We start from the raw sequence: 20828 nt of genomic DNA, 5'->3' as shown, positions 1-20828 counted from the left end.
GGGCCAGTTTTACCAGTTAAATAAAATGACAAATAGTAAAAGTTTGCTGCTGTGTAGCAAATAAATGTTGCTGATCAGTGCATTCATGAAATGAAAAATTGTAATTTGTCTAACAGATAAGTTCGTAATAGGTAATCAGTAATATCAGGGTCTTTATCAGGAAATGGTGAAACCGGCCCTTACCCTTATTACATAGTGATGCTGCGGCCTCATTAATCTTCTTTCTTCGGCGGCAAGTATCCGCACAACGTCCGATGACACGAATTTAGCCAATATTGACGCCAAATCCGTGAAATCAAACGCTGCGAGGATATTGTGGCCCAAGATCTTGAGTCTTCTTAATTCTTCTTCCGTCAGTGAACATAGTCTTCACTTTTCTATTATCTTCTTTTTATCTTCCATCAGAAATTAATATCTGCTCGTCGGTTTCTTCGATATAATTTTCCTTCAAATTCGTGGATTTGACAACCCGTTAGCCGTGGGCCCTGTGAGCAGGCGGATCACGGGGCACACAGCTAACAACTTGCACATGCAATGTGAATATACATATTTCGCTTACCCGTGCCAAAGACTTAACTCACAGTTTCAATTCGTCAAGTCTTCCACACCGCAGATACTTTTTGTGAAGCAAAATTTTGCAATATGATAACTATAACATTTGTAGCTGCGTTAATTTTTTTCTTCTCGACTCTACCACGACAGAATAAACCCAGATGGCAGTATTATACAGTCAGCGTCAAATAATTCGTGACAAGTGGTCAAAAACTTGACAGCACAACCTTGTTCCAATGAGGGTTTTCGCGATTGAAAAATCCGCCAGATGGCGGGACGTGGATGTGGGGTCTGACTGCTGCGTGATTGGTGGATTTTGACATATCTGTCAATGTCATGTCAAAAATAACCAATCATGCAGCATTTGGACCTCGCGTCTACGTATTGCCATCTGGCGGATTTTTCAATCGCGAAAACCCTCATTGTAACAAAAACGTGTTGCGATCTTTTTGGCTGCTTTGGGTGTCACGAACCGTTTGACGCTGTCTGTACAAACTACAAATAACTTTTGCTGGATGACGTCCACTAACGTCTGGACACGATGCTCCACAAAAAGCAACTGCGGCTTGGATGCACCAGAACAAATAAAGTAACTTGGTAGGAATATCAATGATCCAGCAAACGAGGTGTTTCCGAACCAAATTGAGCCACGACCAAGTCAATCATAATCTACGACTAATCATTATACGAGAATGGACCTAAAGACTAGTACGTAAGATAGATTCATCCCGTCGGATGTTCAATCTCGGATTCGCTCACATGAGAACTAGGGCAGTAATTGTCTATTTGCAACTGCCTGGCAAGTAGCACAGGGACTCCGGTAAATGATGCTGCAGGACATCTCAAGGGCTAAATCCTCAACATACAACAACGAAAATTATCAAATTGTACCATACGTATTAATAACACAAAAACCAGTAATGCAATTTTATTTTACTATGCTTAAAACCTAAGAGCATTCTAATAAGCGTGATGATAAGGTGCGATTTAACACGTCATACAAATTTTAGGCAATTAACAGAACTGTTCATCAAGATTGTATAATCTATTCTATGGCTAATAAATAACTTATTGAACATCTTAAATACAGTTCAATTATTATTACACATTAATTATAATTTTATTGGTTATCAAACTGGCAGTTTAGGCTCGCTATTCTAACTCGGTGGTACATGAGGGGTACGTTTTGGCAGTTTTTATAAAGATCAAAGTAGCGTTACCTCTGTCAAAAAATATTCTAAGGCTCCAGTAATCAAGTTAGCCAACTACTCTGTCACTACCTAATCTATGACTGTGTTGTGTTATTGGCAGTTTTTTTAAAGATCAAAGTACCAAACCTCTGATAAGATATTTTCTGGCTCGAGTAATCAAGGTATTAAGTGTGTACATAATGAAGGTCTATAGCAGGGGTGGCCAACTTGATTAGACATAAGATCTACTGTTTACTAACGAAACCCTGGGCGATCTAACACTTACATATTTCTTGAAATCTTAAATGAAACAGCAGTTTAGTACACAATCATGTAGTATTTTTTGCCTTACCACGATCGACTGGACTAATATTCGTGATCGACCGGTCGATCGCGATCGACCGGTTGGCCACCCCTGGTCTATAGTGTGTTATGCAGTTAGAGCTTGAAGCTGTCGTCACTAGCTTCAAGCTGTTCATATATGGCGGGCGGGCCTGAATCTGTATAGCTCGTTTCATCCAGGAAGATGCGCCCCACCAATTTTTGGTCGAGGGAAGCGCGGGGTGTGGGGAGTTTGATCCGAGCAATCCCAGCGTCATTATTGTAGTGTGCGTGTGCACTCATGGAATTTAGCGCGTACCGACACTCAAACATGAGCGGAAGAATGGTGGGGCGCGTCTTCGTGGGTGGAACTATCTATCTCATCTATATCTAACGTTGTCTAGTGCCCATAGTCAGTGCCGTAACTAGCCTTTTATGCGCCCGGTGCGAGAAATATAAAAAAATGTAACCTTTTTGAATAAAAAGTAACCTTCTACGGGGGGGGTGCGGAGCGTGCATGAAACAAAACTAGATACTGGTCTGGTCATTTCTGCGCCCCTCCAGGGTCTGCGCCCTGTGCCTGGGCACCGCTGGCACCGCCCTAGTTACGGCACTGCCCATAGTACAAGCTTTGCTTAGTTTGGGACTAGAAGCGCAGTGTAAATGGTCCAAGGATATTTATTTATACAGTGTGAGTCACGTTAAAGTGTACATATGAAAATAGATAAAACTAGACCTATTTTTGTCGACAAAAAAGAGGTCAAAAATTTTTTGAGATTTTTTTTTAAATCTATATATATAAAAGAAAGTCGTGTTAGTTACTTCGCTTATAACTCAAGAACGGCTGAACCGATTTAGCTGAAAATTGTCAGGGAGGTAGTTTAGAGCCAGGAGAAGGACATAGGATACTTTTTATCCCGTTCGAAATAAAAAAAAAGTCTGCTTATTTATTGCCATTAAGGCGGAACAAAGTTCGCCGGGTCAGCTAGTTTTTTATAGAATTTTTTTTCTTCCAACTACTTATTGTAAAGAAAACGTAATAACTTTTAAACTAAGCGGCATATCCTGATAAAATAAAAACAGTAATAATGCTAAATAACAGGTGATACTAAAAAAATACATAAAATACACAAAAAATGCCAACAAATAATAAAAAATGATACTTTTTGAAAAAAATCTGCTTTTAAATTCGTGTTTTTTTGGTTATTTGATAAATTTCTCCAAAAAATGCCCCTATAACAGGTGGTTTTTATTACTTTGTATTATTTTCTATCGTATTATCTTTGTAAAACCAAAAATCGCATGTCTCTATCCCTATCACAACATTTGCTATGATCGTTCGAACAAAGGCCTGCCACAACATTATTCTCCGCTACAGGTAGAGACAATTTTAATTTTAACTAAAATGCTTATTTTACTTCGAAATCTTTTGTTTTTATTTGAAATCTAACTTGTCTTTATCAAAATTGCAAATCTAGAGCCATTTTCAGTTTCGTTGTTAACGAAGCGTTGAATGGCGCGCCCGGAGAGGCTTAGTTCAAACGATCATTGCAAACGTTGTGATAGGGATAGAGACATGCGATTTTTGGTTTTACGAAGGTAATACGATAGAGAATAATACAAATGAATAAAAACCACCGGTTATAGGGGCATTTTTAGGAGAAATTTATCAAATAACCAAAAAAATACGAATTTAAAAGCAGATTTTTTTCAAAAAGTATAATTTTTTATTATTTGTTGGCCTTTTTTGTGTATATTATGTATTTTTTTAGTATCGCCTGTTATTTAGCATTATTATTGTTTTTATTTTATCAGGATATACCGCTTAGGTTAAAAGTTATTAAGTTTTCTTTAAAATAAGTAATTGGGAGAGAAAAAAATCTATAAAAAATTAAAAAAAAATCTCAAAAATTTTTTGACCTCTTTTTTGTCGATAAAAATAGGTCTAGTTTAATCTATTTTCATATGTACACTTTAACGTGACTCACACTATATATCTATCTACAGGGAGTGGTTTTGTTTCAGGGGTGGTATACACGACACTGATGGCAAAAAGAATTAAAAAAAGTATCTTAAATTTTCATTGAAAATTCCATGAATTCAGGAAAATGGTATTATTACATGGGCGAGCTATCGGTCACCAGTTACAGTCGGTGGTGTAGCGGGGTACGCGGGGGTGGTGCGGGCGGTAACAAGCGCCGTCTCGTAAGTTTTAAAGACCTTTAAGCAAGGTTTTTTACTAATAAAGTAATAGTTAAAAATTTATATGTATTTTTCTTGTAATTACTTTCTAAAGTTGTTTTACAAAACCACTGTTGTCGAATGTTTCGTATGAGCCGAAAACCAAAGAAATACTTGTGGCAAATCAGACCAGTGTGCAAGTAATATGTTCAGGAGACTTACAGATTACGACTGCAGTAGGAAACAAGCAGTATGAAGTAAATGTAAAGAATGTCTTATGTGTTCCTAACCTCACCGCTAATTTGCTGTCTGTGAGTAGAATCATCGCGAGTGGAAACAGAGTGGTTTTCAACAAGAAAGGCTGTTTTATCTACAACTCACAGAATGAATGCATTGGTGAAGCAAAGTTAGAGAACAATGTCTATAGATTGAACATAGCAAGGTCACAGCAAGTTTTGGCAGCGACAGTAAAAACATCAGTAACTACATGGCACAGGCGGCTAGGTCACATAAACTCAAAAGACCTTGGCAAAATGAAGAATGGAGTGGTTGACGGCGTGACATTCCAAGAGAAAAGTGAAATTGACAAATCCAGTTGCACAATTTGCTGCGAGGGCAAGCAAACAAGGCTCCCGTTTCCTATGAGTGAAAGCAAAAGTCAGAATGTGCTGGACTTGGTTCACACAGACCTTTGTGGACCAATGGAGAACAGTTCGCTCGGAATGGCCAGATACATGTTGCTATTTGTAGATGGCTATAGCAGAATGTGCTTTGTCTACTTTCTACAGTCAAAACATCAGACATTCAGATACTTCAAGGAATTCAAGACGTTAGTAGAAAACCAGAAATCCAGGAAGATAAAGGTTCTAAGATCTGACAATGGAGGTGAATTCTGCTCAACTGAGATGGAGGAATACTTGAAGCAAAGTGGCATAGTTCATCAGAAGACAAATGCATACACTCCGGAGCAAAATGGTGTATCAGAACGATACAATAGATCTATTATTGAAAAAGCCAGATGTCTACTTTTTGATGCTCAGTTAGAGAAAAAGTTTTGGGCTGAAGCTGTTAACACAGCAGTTTATATAAAAAATAGATCACCAGCAGCAGGATTGGAATGCGATGTTACACCTTTTGAAGTATGGACGGGCAGAAAACCGAATCTGAGTCACCTGCGAATTTTCGGTAGTCCAGTAAAATAATAAAAGCAGTCTGTTATCCGCCATTGTGTAGTTTCAATAGGTTATGGGCCCAGACCCGTTTTTATCAGTTTTTATCAAGTATTTTCGCAGTGTTCAGTAGTAAAATGTCAGGAAATTACTCAGTAAACGTTCCTAAACTGAAAGGGCGTGAGAATTATGACGACTGGGCATTTGCAGTTGAAAATTTTATGATCCTCGAAGGCGTCGATTTGTCTAGTAAAGAAGTGCTAGATGAACAGAATGACAGAAAAGCCAGAGCAAAGATGATCATGACCATCGATCCCACCCTTTACGTACACATTAAAGGGGAAAGTACAGTGCTGAAAGTGTGGAACAAATTGAAGTCACTGTTTGACGACTCCGGCTACACACGCAAGATCAATCTACTGCGAAATCTGATCTCAATTCGCTTGGAGACGTGTGATTCCATGACTAGTTATGTTACACAGCTAGTAGAAACAGCACAGAAGCTAAAGGGGACTGGTTTCGATATCAGTGACGAGTGGGTAGGCTCTTTGCTGTTAGCGGGTCTCCCAGAGAAGTACAGTCCGATGATCATGGCGATCGAACACTCGGGGATGAAGCTGTGTGCTGATGCGATAAAGACGAAGCTTTTAGATATGGGCACGGATATTGAGGTGAAAACAGAAGGTGCATTCATTGCAAGAAATTCCTCAAAGCGACAAAGTCAAAATGGCAGTTACGGTAATTCAAATTATCGAAGAAGTAATGAAACGCAAAATGTCAATTCTGTCAATGTCAATAATGTAAACAAATCTTCAAAGATTCGTTGTTACAAATGTAAACAGATTGGACATTTCAAGAGCCAGTGTACAGCAGGGAAAGCAAATTTGAATGCATTTAGTGTCGTTTTCTTGACAAGTCAATTCAGTCAGAACGACTGGTATGTGGATTCCGGCGCGAGTACTCACCTAGTATCAAACGAGAAGATGTTGTCGAATGTTTCGTATGAGCCGAAAACCAAAGAAATACTTGTGGCAAATCAGACCAGTGTGCAAGTAATATGTTCAGGAGACTTACAGATTACGACTGCAGTAGGAAACAAGCAGTATGAAGTAAATGTAAAGAATGTCTTATGTGTTCCTAACCTCACCGCTAATTTGCTGTCTGTGAGTAGAATCATCGCGAGTGGAAACAGAGTGGTTTTCAACAAGAAAGGCTGTTTTATCTACAACTCACAGAATGAATGCATTGGTGAAGCAAAGTTAGAGAACAATGTCTATAGATTGAACATAGCAAGGTCACAGCAAGTTTTGGCAGCGACAGTAAAAACATCAGTAACTACATGGCACAGGCGGCTAGGTCACATAAACTCAAAAGACCTTGGCAAAATGAAGAATGGAGTGGTTGACGGCGTGACATTCCAAGAGAAAAGTGAAATTGACAAATCCAGTTGCACAATTTGCTGCGAGGGCAAGCAAACAAGGCTCCCGTTTCCTATGAGTGAAAGCAAAAGTCAGAATGTGCTGGACTTGGTTCACACAGACCTTTGTGGACCAATGGAGAACAGTTCGCTCGGAATGGCCAGATACATGTTGCTATTTGTAGATGGCTATAGCAGAATGTGCTTTGTCTACTTTCTACAGTCAAAACATCAGACATTCAGATACTTCAAGGAATTCAAGACGTTAGTAGAAAACCAGAAATCCAGGAAGATAAAGGTTCTAAGATCTGACAATGGAGGTGAATTCTGCTCAACTGAGATGGAGGAATACTTGAAGCAAAGTGGCATAGTTCATCAGAAGACAAATGCATACACTCCGGAGCAAAATGGTGTATCAGAACGATACAATAGATCTATTATTGAAAAAGCCAGATGTCTACTTTTTGATGCTCAGTTAGAGAAAAAGTTTTGGGCTGAAGCTGTTAACACAGCAGTTTATATAAAAAATAGATCACCAGCAGCAGGATTGGAATGCGATGTTACACCTTTTGAAGTATGGACGGGCAGAAAACCGAATCTGAGTCACCTGCGAATTTTCGGTAGTCCAGTAATGGTCCATGTTCCGAAAGAGAAGCGCAGTAAATGGGATAAGAAAGCAAACAAGATGATCCTAGTTGGCTATTCAGAAAACACAAAAGGCTATCGCTTATACAATCCAGATCAGCGGAAAATAGTTATTGCCAGAGATGTTGTGGTCATGGAGAACTCTAATGAGAACATAGACCCGTTTTTATCAGTTTTTATCAAGTATTTTCGCAGTGTTCAGTAGTAAAATGTCAGGAAATTACTCAGTAAACGTTCCTAAACTGAAAGGGCGTGAGAATTATGACGACTGGGCATTTGCAGTTGAAAATTTTATGATCCTCGAAGGCGTCGATTTGTCTAGTAAAGAAGTGCTAGATGAACAGAATGACAGAAAAGCCAGAGCAAAGATGATCATGACCATCGATCCCACCCTTTACGTACACATTAAAGGGGAAAGTACAGTGCTGAAAGTGTGGAACAAATTGAAGTCACTGTTTGACGACTCCGGCTACACACGCAAGATCAATCTACTGCGAAATCTGATCTCAATTCGCTTGGAGACGTGTGATTCCATGACTAGTTATGTTACACAGCTAGTAGAAACAGCACAGAAGCTAAAGGGGACTGGTTTCGATATCAGTGACGAGTGGGTAGGCTCTTTGCTGTTAGCGGGTCTCCCAGAGAAGTACAGTCCGATGATCATGGCGATCGAACACTCGGGGATGAAGCTGTGTGCTGATGCGATAAAGACGAAGCTTTTAGATATGGGCACGGATATTGAGGTGAAAACAGAAGGTGCATTCATTGCAAGAAATTCCTCAAAGCGACAAAGTCAAAATGGCAGTTACGGTAATTCAAATTATCGAAGAAGTAATGAAACGCAAAATGTCAATTCTGTCAATGTCAATAATGTAAACAAATCTTCAAAGATTCGTTGTTACAAATGTAAACAGATTGGACATTTCAAGAGCCAGTGTACAGCAGGGAAAGCAAATTTGAATGCATTTAGTGCCGTTTTCTTGACAAGTCAATTCAGTCAGAACGACTGGTATGTGGATTCCGGCGCGAGTACTCACCTAGTATCAAACGAGAAGATGTTGTCGAATGTTTCGTATGAGCCGAAAACCAAAGAAATACTTGTGGCAAATCAGACCAGTGTGCAAGTAATATGTTCAGGAGACTTACAGATTACGACTGCAGTAGGAAACAAGCAGTATGAAGTAAATGTAAAGAATGTCTTATGTGTTCCTAACCTCACCGCTAATTTGCTGTCTGTGAGTAGAATCATCGCGAGTGGAAACAGAGTGGTTTTCAACAAGAAAGGCTGTTTTATCTACAACTCACAGAATGAATGCATTGGTGAAGCAAAGTTAGAGAACAATGTCTATAGATTGAACATAGCAAGGTCACAGCAAGTTTTGGCAGCGACAGTAAAAACATCAGTAACTACATGGCACAGGCGGCTAGGTCACATAAACTCAAAAGACCTTGGCAAAATGAAGAATGGAGTGGTTGACGGCGTGACATTCCAAGAGAAAAGCGAAATTGACAAATCCAGTTGCACAATTTGCTGCGAGGGCAAGCAAACAAGGCTCCCGTTTCCTATGAGTGAAAGCAAAAGTCAGAATGTGCTGGACTTGGTTCACACAGACCTTTGTGGACCAATGGAGAACAGTTCTATACAATCCAGATCAGCGGAAAATAGTTATTGCCAGAGATGTTGTGGTCATGGAGAACTCTAATGAGAACATGAAGGACGAGGATAACACAACCAGCAATCTGCCAGTAAAGAATAGTGAAGATAACCAAGGATTAGACCACTCTCAAGACCAAACTCTGGGCAGTCAGACAGATGTCACAGATGTTGAAGGACATAATGTAAGTGATCCAACTTATGTTCCAGATTCAAGTGAGTCTGACACCAGTTTTCATGACACTATGAGCCCCGAGGAAACTCATGTCACTACACAGCCAGATGTGGAGAATGTTCCAGAAAAACGTGTAAGAAGAAAACCAGATAGATTCACATTTGCTAATATGTGCGTGGAGGAAGTGACAGGGGAACAAATTTCATTAGATGAAGTCATGAATGGACCTGAAAAAGAGCAGTGGAAAAGTGCAATTCAAGATGAGTTGAAGTCTTTTGATGATAATGGCACTTGGACACTAGTGGATAGGCCAGATAATGCTACCATAGTCAAGATTTAATGGGCATATCAGAAGTTTAAGATTGTTCCAAGGAATATTGTTCTGTTTTATGTTTTAGTTGGAACAGTATTTAGTTTATTTCGTTAGGAGAGAGTGTTATAAGTGTAACGAATTAAACTAGCGCCACCTAGTGTCATAGCTTCTGTAACCTGTTTAAATATGGAAAAGAAATAAAATAAAAGCAGTCTGTTATCCGCCATTGTGTAGTTTCAATAACCACACCCTGTATAACTCCTATTCTATGACTGTTATCAAGATGATTACCTCGGGCGCTTCCCCGACGATCCACTTGCAGTCTGGAGAGAATGCCTCGAGTCCGTTGCAAAGGCGGTGCAGCACGGCCTGACTCATCCCTGGCACTCGCTTCAACAGCTGCTGCAGTAACACGTGGAAGTGATCCCAGTCTTCCGGCACGCAGCGCTGAGACGCAGATGTTACTACAAAACAGAAATTAAATTAAAATATACTGGTCATCACAAAAATCGGCCCACCTACGTTTTACAGGAAAACTCGTTTCTACTGACACAATCCATGGTGCCCCAACAATATTGGTGTTATTTGAAAGACCAATAAAATTAAATATCCTTAAAGAAAAACACATTTAATTTCTTAATAAACGATTTAAACGATTAACATATACAATAAATGTGACTTGAAAAAAGACCTCACTTTGGGCTCACCTCTGGGATCAATTAGACCAATTTTTATGGTTATAAAACCAAATAATGATCTCACGTGTCCTCTTTAACAGATTGATAGCGATTAATCCCAACTTAAGTTAACAGTTTTATAGCCATAAAAGTTGGCTCAAGCGTAACTATCTATTTTTTAAAGAAGTGACTCTGGATTCTTCTACAGACACATTTTTGGGGTAAAAACCTTTCCTTTAATAAAATGAATATTAGTGGGAAGTGGGGATGCATACGTTTGAAAGTGCTTGTCGCGGGAGGGTCGATTTTTGTGATGACCAGTGTATTTTTAAAAGCAAGCTTCTATCCGGCTTTATCACCAGACTAGCGGCCGCCCGCGACTTCGTACGCGTGGACCTCATTTTACCCCCGTTACATTCATGTTGATAGATGGCGTTTCACGGCTTCCCCCGCATGAATATTTACGAACGTCAAAAACAGTAGTTTGTCCAGCGCTGTAGATTTTAACGAATGACGATAGATGGCGCTTTTTAGACACGTCTTATTTATTTATTTAAATTTATTTGTCACATATCGTCATAAATTATAGCCTATGTTAATCTGGGTTATAAACAATAATACTGACAAGTTTCAACAAAATCCATTTAGTAGTTTTTGCGTGAAAGAGTAACAAACATCTAGCATCCAAACTTTCGCCTTTATAATATTAGTAGGATAGACCCTGAGAGAGACAGATCAGAGTACTTCTCGAGACAAATCTAAAAAGCCCAAATTCGACAGTTACATTTTCGTCACAGCTTCTATGGTCACCGTTCATAACAAGTTAAAAGGTTGTAAAAACCGTTTCTAGGTGGGCGCAAAAGACGACATGTAAATTTACTGGGTAGAAAATAAGCACGAAATTCGCAAATAAAAGAAGAACAAAGGAGGGATTAAAATAAAGTAAATATTGCAATGCACAGTAAAAACAACAACGCAATCAGAAATAAAAACAAATGGCACAACGAAAATTATAAAAAAAACATTGAATAAATAAAAACAACAAAGGAAATAACAAAACAAAAGTCAAATAATATAGAACAAACAGAACAAATGCCTTTGCCAAATAAAACAAAAGAATAAGTAAAATAAAACAGCAAAATCGCAGAGCAAGGCTTTTGCATAATCTCAAATTAAAAATAACAATAATTTTGCTTAATTTTATGGAAGTAGTAAGGGGAGAAATAATAATTGATAATCTTATTAATCTTACATCATAGCTAAAGTGACGTAGTTTATTACTCCTCAGGTCAATTATTATAACTTTAGTAACTCGCATTTTGCGTTATGTTTTATGTGTTATGTTTTTACTCTCAACCATACTTTCTATTCCGTAAAATGCATTTGAATACTTCTTCGAGTTTCTAGTAGTATTATGTGCCTATTTTGTTATTTGAAAATATGAAAGATACACTTTAGGTAAGACGAAGCTGTTTACTTCGCCAACATTGGTTATCTCGGTTCGCGCTAGCTGCTTTAGCTTGAAACTTAAACATTCATAAAATATCTTAAAAATTAATATTCTTTCAACCTGTCTGTCAATATCTGTATATCTGTGTAGTTTATATTTGTTTTACAAGGACAAGGCGCTGGACGCAGGCCGCTACCAAAAGGCAAATCTGGAAATCATTGGGGGTGGCCTAAATTCAGTCAGTGGACGTCCTGTGGCTGAAATGATTATGGCGATTACAAGGACAAAATAAATAAATCAATTTATATCTGGCATACTTACTTTCTTCTTCGTACACCGGCTTGGCCACCGGCTCGAAACCTCCAGCCAATATACAGCCATCTCTTTCCCGCAGGTAAATGTATCCGTCTGGATCGCGGACCACTACGACAAAGTAAAGTTTTACTTATAAATTGGGTATTTGACATCATTAAACTATAAATTCAAAATAAAGGTAAAATGTAACCCTGCCATAAGGCTGGGTTTCCACCAAAGCGGAGATGAGCAGAGAAGTGTGTGGAATAACCAATTAGATTTCATTATTTCCACTTCTTGTGTCCGCAGAGCTCCAATTCTATAGAAAAAATTTACGGGCCCGCCCGACACTTCTCCGCTCCGCTCCGCTTTGGTGGTAACCGAGCCTAAAAAACTTCAAGTTTTGATATTTTGATCAACTTACCTGGTGTCATAGGATCTAAGTTCTCTATCGGCTTTGTGTGCAGGTAATAATGTTCGCATGGCAAGAGTGGTACTTTTATTTGTGGATTGCTGAGTTGACCCACCTACAAAAAGAAATGTGATAAATAATCATGTTTTTGTATGTCTCATGGCATTTGAGTGATCGATATGTTAAGCGTACCTCACTATCACTACCACTACATATTATAAAACAAAGCCGCTTTCCTGTCTGTCTGTCCCTATGTATGCTTAGATCTTTAAAACTACGCAACAGATTTTGATGCAGTTTTTTTACCCAAGAGGAAGGTTTATAAAACAAACATTATAGAGAAGAAAAGCAGAAAAATTTCATTGCAACCGTGCGAAGCCGGGCGGGCTGCTAGTCAGTAATAAACGTGGGAAGAAAAAGTGAAAACATTTCATACCTTTCGATATGCGGCTATATAAAAATCTAATCGGAAATAGAGTGAATGAAGTAAAGTTTAAAACAAATTTTAATACCAATTTGAAATATAAATACGAAATTTTGAAAGTTTTCAGCGATTACATGCAAATGCAATATTTCGACCTCGTACAATAGTTTGTGATTGAATGTCATTGCTTTGGAGATGTGATACAGGTGCTATCTCACCAAGTGAAAATTATTATAAGAAGATAAATATAAATGTACGTAGACATACGTAAAACACATTATTTATTTCTATTTACCGAGTTAAAATTGTCAACCTATGTGCTAACTAAGCATCGTACCATGGCAGTCCACGTATAAAATATTATTATTGGTCGTACATGTAGCATCGGTGATCGGCGGTTCACTTTTTGAAAGCGAATAAGATGCATAATTGCAGCGACCATTTTCCTTTTGAAACGCACATCATCTTTCATCGAAACATCGTCTTTCAGAACGGAAAAAGGCGCCTAGACAAGATCCGACGATGCAGCTTCATAAGGGCGAGATTTCTATAACTCCGTCGAGCATAGTAAAGTGACAATACCTAATCTTATCTTACAGAATAAACAAAACAATCAAACTTCTGTTACCTGCAAGTCACGAGACAGATCTGACGATGTTTATAGCTTCTATAGATGTAACAGATTTTCTATCGAGCGCGGAGGCCGCTAATTAAATCGGATACCTTAAATTACACCTCTAAATATAGACTTACCTGTCTGGCCCAAAAGCCTGCGCAATTAACGAAGTATTCGCACTCGATGGCCCCTGCCGTCGTCTCCACGCCGCAAACGCGATCGTCTTTTGACAATACTTTGGTGATTGAGCAGTTTTCCATCACTCCCACTCCTGTTACAAAAAACAAAAGAGTTAATCGTTGTTCAACAATACTTGCAATATTCTTCAACGACCAACAAAAATTGTATCTACGTACAGTCAGCGACATATAGTTCGTCACACGCAAAGTGCTCAAAAAGTTGATAAGACAACCGCAACAAAGACGTGTTGCGAACTTTTGGGATATTTTGAATGTTACAAAGTATTTTTCGCTGACTGTACCACATCCAAATTTTATGCTTCGTCAGATTTAGATCTAGTCTGGAAATTAAAGTATTTGCAGGCCGGACTGGTCAATCGAAATATCCTATATCTCAAAAGTATTACTTACCATTTTCCACCGCTTCTTTCAGCAGAGACATGCAGAAGAGGTGAGGATCTCCCACCCCATCGTTTGGTATCCACAGGCCGCCTAAGATGTCGTCTACGTTCAGCATGGGCCATATCTCCTGGCAGCGTTTCGGCGTGACCAACTCACATGGAATGCCCCATGAGCTATCTGAGAGAAATTACGATTGGTTGATTTTTGATAAGTTAGAACGATTCTTCGAATGGTATGGCTGATCGAAATACGCGAAGTTGGAGACCGTTAGACAACGAAAGATCGGGCTTAATGCATTGAGAGAGTTTTTTGTCCAGATGTGGACTTTCTATGACTTTACAATGTAAGACACGCATCACGTAAAAGTCTGTCTGAAGCCGCCGACCTACGCAACTACTACGTGAATTCTGTGTGGAATCAGGGGTCGTTGGATTCCCTCTCGAGGGCGTCGCGCATGCGCACGGCTTACAACAAGACGTTTAAAAAATAAGCACTTCCGTAACTCAAATAGAAAGACCGCGAAAACCGCGCGCGGGCAAACTCAACTTTCTAATGCCATTAGATGTAGACTGCTAGGGAGTTCTAGTGCTAGACTTGTAAGTAGCAAATGAATGATGATGATGTTGCATGTTTCGTTACGGATGTTTCTTTGGAACAAAACAGTTCCAAGCTAAAATAATGAATCTTGTGAACTATGTCTTGGTCTTTCTTTGTCTATACATAATAACATCTATACTAATCTTTACTGAAGAGTTGGTTTGCTTGAACGCGCTAATCTCAGGAACTAGTGGTCCGATTTGAAAAATTGATTTTGTGTTGGATAGCTTACTTATCGAGGAAAGCTTTTGGCTATTTTATCAGCCTACACCCAATAGGTAGCGGAGTAAAAATGTTGCAAAAACGGGAAATATTATTCAAATTATTTTCATGCGTACGCGGTACTCGCGGGCAGAGCTAGTTTGCCTAGTTTAATACGAAACTGAAGCTCACCTAAGCTCGACGCCCGAAGGTGGCTTTGTGAGATACCCTTAGCTTTCGTCTGAGGTCATTTGTCTAGACAGATTCTTGGAATTGGCATATGGATCGATTTCCATGCGTACTGAGAATCGGATCCCATTTTATCATTGCCCGGGGAATAATTCCCGCGCAAAGGTGTAAAATACAGGGTGATAATTTTATACTTCATCAAACAAAAACATTTAATATTTCAGTTGCGCCTGTTGCGCGCCTTCTTGAGTATTTTAATTTGTCTATCTTGCATAGATAAACATCAAACCGCCTCGATATGGTATCGGTCAAGAGGGCCCGCAATCCGCAATCCTCATCGCGTGTTGGTTCGCGCTGAAAACCAGCTTCTCGACATGGCGCTTGTTATGCCGCCAATATTGCTGAGCGGACGCCTCTTCAGCATAGCTTGTAGGTTAATGTTATGTACTGTTTTTCTATGTCGTTTTTTTATTCTTATTTCAAATATTAAAAAAGCCTTTCCACACAAATCATCATCAGCTATCAGTCATTTAGTTAGTATGGAGATATAATGGTTTTTTATTTTAATAGTTGATATTAGTCATGTTGCAAAGTAGTTGTATTTGTGTAGTGGTATTCTCCAAATAAACTATAAAAGGCCCAAGGCTAGAAAAACTTAAATATATTGTGAATTATGTGATAGAGGAATACAGTGTTTTTGTTCATCTTTGGACCACACCATGTAAATAAAAAGAAATGGCGAAAAGTGCTAAGAATGAGAGAGTGAGAGAGCAAAAAGATGAAGTGAATTTAAGGCGAATTTTAAAGTATCATATTTTTATCATTCTCAAAAATGTTGCATCATTGACAGAAAGTGGTAGATCAGGAAGATCTAAAGTAATTATCTATAGCCCGTTTTCACCATCATTCCCTAATTTTTAAGTGACCCCTTATTATTATTATTACCCAAGTGGGGCCACAAACAAGAGATATAGATTAATTGAATCAAACTGTAAAAATGTGGAATATAAAGCTATAATAAGTGACCCCTATGTAAACAAAACTCATGAAAATTCCTGTTATTTGTTACCATTAGGGGTCACTTAAAAATTAGGGATTGATGGTGAAAGCGGGCATAAGAATCTCAATTTGTATGAGGAATTCAAACCGGTGTAGGTAATGTGCATAAAAAAAGATGTAGATAATGTGAAATGTTCATGTTCGAAAATAAAAGGAAAATGCATCTAACAAATCATGTATGGGTTGTCTTCATTAGAATAGGCGCACACCGTTGATTTTTCGTCGGCCGATAGTTTAGTCGGGCAGTTGATCAGTACGGGCATGTATGGGAGTGCGCACACTACGCCGATTCGATTTGGCCGATTCTTCATACAATTTGAAATCGGGCACAACTAAAAATCAACGGCGCCTACTCTTAGTGCCTCATTTTCAGCAATGCAATCAAACATTCATTTGTTTGTTTCAGCCAATCAACATCTACTGCTAGGCATCACAAATCACAATATTAAACTAATTTATGAATAGACATTTTTTATGACCTACTCATTATTAATAGTCATAGCGAAAAATACTTTTTGAGTTGACTATTCATTTTCTACCCATTTACCCAGAATGTCACTACAGTAATGCCCGTATTCACAAACATTACTATGAGGTTTCACAGCGCACATGGACGCACAGGGTGACACATGAACCAATCACAGAGCTCTATTCAATGCTCTGCGTTCGATTTTCTGCTTTACTTAAGCGAGCATCGTTTGTGAATACGGGTGAAAATATTGATAATAAAAAGTCTAATAAGATAGTAAAGGTTGTACATACACAGACTGGCTCTTCATTCGTCTATACACGGTCATCCGATCTCTTGTTCTAGCAAGCAGCAGCGACCCGCACTGTTTCCAGCCAGTAGACCGCCCACGTGATTCCAGTTCTTGGAGAAGCCGTATAGAAGATTGGGCAAGACGAACTTGAGCGAGTGACGGCTTGAACATGCCCACCAGACCCGAAGAGTGCCATCGGCTGCCACCTCCTGCGCTAAGGAGAAAAACGTAATATTAATTGTTATCAGTTGGTTGTTTAAGTCGTGTTGATGATTAAAAGTTGTTAGGTTACAATTAATTTCATACAGACATACTTTTACAGAACTTTTAAAAGGAATTACCGAATCAGCAAACTTAATATTATGCCACTTATATGAAATACTTTTTATGGTACATTGGGATATTCTATTAATAAACTTAAAATTCTAAGTTTAATTTTCTTATTATCTTTAATGATAAACAATTTAAAGTAGATAATAAATAGAATATTGCAATTGTAGTCAACAACAACAAACTAAAACCTTTGGAACTATATAGTAACTGATTTTTTATACAAAAACTACTTACTTTTGAATTCAGTGATAGTTCTACCTTCCAAACTAAAGGTGTTTCTCATTTTAGTGGCACTATTAGGGGCCATCCATAAAGTACGTCACACGAATTTCATGATTTTTTGACCCCCCCTCCGTCCTTGTCAGAGGTGGTCACATTTCTGAGACCCCCCCCTCCCTAGTGTGACGTCACATGTTTTGCAATTTCACATCGAAAAATTATTAAATTAACAGCAGTTCCGAAATTAGTTTTATTTCCATTTAAATTAAGTACTTTTTTATGAAATCAACATTATATCAAATATTTGAAACAATTGAAATGTGATGTCACGAAACTTAGGACCCCTCCCACCCCTTGTCACACCATGTCACACTTTGTCAACCCCCTCCCCCCCTCTTTACGTGTGACGTACTTTATGGATGACCCCAAGGCTATTTACACACTAGAGGCTGCAAGCAAGTGCACAATGGAAGTGAAGAGTCACATCAGAGTGCACATTGCACTCTCTCCCTCTCGCTACTAAGCCGGCTACCCCGGCACCCCTATTGATTTATCTGTACTACACATATACAGCAGCAGTTGTATTGAACTACACCTAATTCAATAGACCAGCCAGACGCCGGCTACACAGATACACTAGCTAGTAGCTACATCCTAGACGCACAGCGTATATGCGCCAACAAAATTGTATAACACACCTGGGTCGATACAATCCACAAAAGTACTTACAGCTCTTTTTCTATCAGAAGAGTCTGGTCACCCCACCCTCGTTTCGCTAAATGATACGCCACTGCAGCTCCCATGACTCCTCCGCCGCATATCACCACCTTCGCCTTTGAAGGCAAAGCAGAGAGACATCCTTCCAATCTTTCTTCGTTGTCCAAGGAATCGAGACGATTTGAATAATTTCGCGCAGCTACGCAGATGCCATTTTGTACTTTTAACACCCGAGAACCACCACGGAGACGCCTTACCAACATCGTTTCACTTTATTACGCACATAAAAACTCAAAAACTTATAGCTTACACAATACTAAAACAATAAAAATCTAAAAATAAAATGCACTTGCACAAAGTGACATTTTTTGTTTTGAGTTTTTGGCGCACCACAGATTATGTAGTATATGACATAATACTACATAATCTGTGGCGCGAATTGTAACATAGAGTTTAAACAATGATCTATCGTTCTATGGTATGTTAGATAAAATTTTTGTCGACAATACCGAAATGGAAGAATTACAAGAAATTAATGTTATTTGCTAATTTGCTATGGGACCCTAAGACATAATATGCAAGGGATTTTAGATGTTGGATGAAATATTTTAGGTTGGCACATTGTTGGCACGAAGCATGCACGAAGTAAAAACTTATTCGTCGTTGCTATGGCTACAAAAACCTAGATTTTTCCATGACGTCCTCGTTTTGGTCCTCGTGCTTCATCCCTTGTTTTGTATATTTATTTCAAATAGACACTGGTGTAATTTGTATTGGATAATCTTATACAAATATCCACATAATTAACCAGAGTCCCGTTATTTTTGAAAATGTCTGTAGTCGAAATAGTCCATCATAATGAAGATATTTATAGGATCCTTGATAAACCACCTCCAGAACCACCTAAAACTCCAAGGTATTACCTGTTTATTGATTTGCTACTACTTACCTATTTCTTCCGCGCCCCGTTTCAGTAGGTACTTACAGTTTTGTAAAATCTCTCCCAACGAGGAATCCAAATCCTTGCATAAATTTGCGAAAACTTTTAGGTATGAATCTGAGTTGGAGAAGGAACTTAAAGCGAGAAAGATACCCCAACTACGGCGAACGTTTGGATATGCTGAAACACCTTTAAAAACCCCCGATAAATTCCTGAAGAAAGGTGAGGGTATAGGCCAGCCGATCAAGGAGTCCGATCACAAGTGCTACGTCACAGGAAACCTTCCCCCGGTGCCGAAGCGCCCACCTCCAGGGAAGAAACCAGAAAAGCCGAAAATAAACTTCCGCGTCGTGAACATAAAGAAGGCGATAAAAACAAAGCCAAAGCCTGTCGAGCCAAGGTACCTACCCACTTAAGTCTTTTCTCAACATAATCTCAAGCTTTCTATAATAGAATATTATTTATGTATAATATAATATAATATTATTTAGGATGCGTGGTCAGTTCAGTCTGCACATATTTGATGTACTTAAATTTGACTATTCTTACCGTTAGATAATTCCTGGCAATAAGTGGTGACTGAGTTTGTTCCGGCGTTTCTTCTCAGCACTTGCCATATGTTTGTCTCGAAGCGCTGGTAGGGCCCAAAAGATAAGGAGACATGTAAAGTGCCCCATAAGGGCTACCTTTTCTTTTTTTTATTATTTTCTATTGACGTTCATAAGTGCCACTTGTGGTCTAAACTGAATAAATATTTTTTGATTTTGATTTTTGATTTTGATTAGCTTTAGCTTCAATTCCTGTCTTTTGTCTTTCCAAAAAGGGAATATTTTGCTTCTTTTTCTGTCCATTAGCAAATCATCGAATTGTATAGAAAATTTAAATCTTTCAGACTAGTAGATACCAGAGATGGTCATACAAAGAAGATAAAAGGCTCAGGCGAAGTGCCAGAATATTGCCTTCGACCCGACTTCGGGCAAATGCCAGCGTACCTGGTGAAACGCAATAGAAGAATCCAAAGGCAGATCGATAAGATTAAATACGCGGAAGATCACAAAGAGAGTCTTTGCAAATTGATTTCCGAGCAAGAGAGGCAGAAATTATTGGAAGTAAGTCATCCGCGCTATAAATAGGGGCTGTAAAATTAATAAATCTCTATGATAAAACATGGTGCTCGCTCACGGTTAGGTACACGGTGGGTGGTAGCGTGCATAAAAAGTCGCCATTTAGTGGCTAAGCACCAACGATTCCTATCCTATTCCTATTGTATGTTACCACTTGTTCGCATAGAAATGTAAATGATTTTTGTCCCTAAATTAGCTATTTACATTATTTTCAGGATCTTAAATACAATTGGCAGTTGATGCAGAAAGCATTCCTTCAACTGCCCATGCTGACAGACACCATCCCGAAGATCCTAAAGAAGACGAAGATGGAACAAGAGCTGCGCCAACTGGAAAAGGACATAGCATTAGTAGAAGGCAACCCTTACATTTATATTTATGAGTAAATAAATCTCAGTTAAATACTCCAACATTGTTTTTTATTCATTTACAATATATTTAATTTATTTAAAAAATGTGATGAAATCCGCCTATGTTCGTCGACTTTAGCGTTTCCATTATTGTAGTCTTCAAAACTGAAATTGGCTCCGCAAGGAAGCATTTTGGGTCCGCGGGGTTAGTTAGTTACAGTTAATTCATTTAGCCATCCCAATTCAAACGTGAATTTGATATTTTTC

General features: G+C 38.7%; 2 protein-coding genes across 3 annotated transcripts in view; one reads left to right on the top strand and one right to left on the bottom strand.

The window, feature by feature from the left end:
• Positions 1-18548, bottom strand: part of LOC135087093 (pyruvate dehydrogenase phosphatase regulatory subunit, mitochondrial) — a 46025-nt gene extending 27477 nt beyond the window's left edge. Inside the window, exons 1-7 of one of the 2 annotated variants that reach the window (XM_063981934.1) lie at positions 18160-18548; positions 16880-17092; positions 14081-14244; positions 13628-13761; positions 12463-12565; positions 12066-12167; positions 9909-10081 (exon numbers count right to left, since the gene is read on the bottom strand). In XM_063981934.1, coding sequence (XP_063838004.1) covers positions 9909-10081; positions 12066-12167; positions 12463-12565; positions 13628-13761; positions 14081-14244; positions 16880-17092; positions 18160-18410 — 1140 coding nt within the window. In that variant the 5' untranslated portion in view covers positions 18411-18548. Of the gene's footprint in view, positions 1-9908; positions 10082-12065; positions 12168-12462; positions 12566-13627; positions 13762-14080; positions 14249-16879; positions 17093-18159 lie in introns of those variants that run through there. The other variant, XM_063981935.1, reaches the window with a different exon arrangement.
• Positions 18549-18669: 121 nt separating this feature from the next.
• Positions 18670-20621, top strand: LOC135086479 (enkurin). Its single transcript, XM_063981203.1, has 4 exons — positions 18670-19063; positions 19197-19487; positions 19980-20196; positions 20427-20621. The coding sequence occupies exons 1-4, from the start codon at positions 18978-18980 to the stop codon at positions 20595-20597; spliced, it is 765 nt and encodes a 254-aa protein (XP_063837273.1). The 5' UTR covers positions 18670-18977; the 3' UTR covers positions 20598-20621.
• Positions 20622-20828: the final 207 nt, after the last annotated feature.

The sequence above is a fragment of the Ostrinia nubilalis genome, chromosome Z (genome assembly GCF_963855985.1).
Source record: "Ostrinia nubilalis chromosome Z, ilOstNubi1.1, whole genome shotgun sequence".
Lineage (NCBI taxonomy): Eukaryota > Metazoa > Arthropoda > Insecta > Lepidoptera > Crambidae > Ostrinia > Ostrinia nubilalis.
The sequence above is the reverse complement of the archived record's forward strand: the minus strand, read 5'-3'. Positions and strand labels throughout refer to the sequence as shown.

Bases quoted from the DNA above. Each gene is read 5' to 3' on its own strand.
- LOC135086479 (XM_063981203.1), top strand. From the start codon at position 18,978: ATGTCTGTAGTCGAAATAGTCCATCATAATGAAGATATTTATAGGATC. The intron at 19,064-19,196 runs GTATTACCTGTT...GAAAACTTTTAG, and splicing joins GAACCACCTAAAACTCCAAG to GTATGAATCTGAGTTGGAGA. The intron at 19,488-19,979 runs GTACCTACCCAC...TAAATCTTTCAG, and splicing joins CCAAAGCCTGTCGAGCCAAG to ACTAGTAGATACCAGAGATG.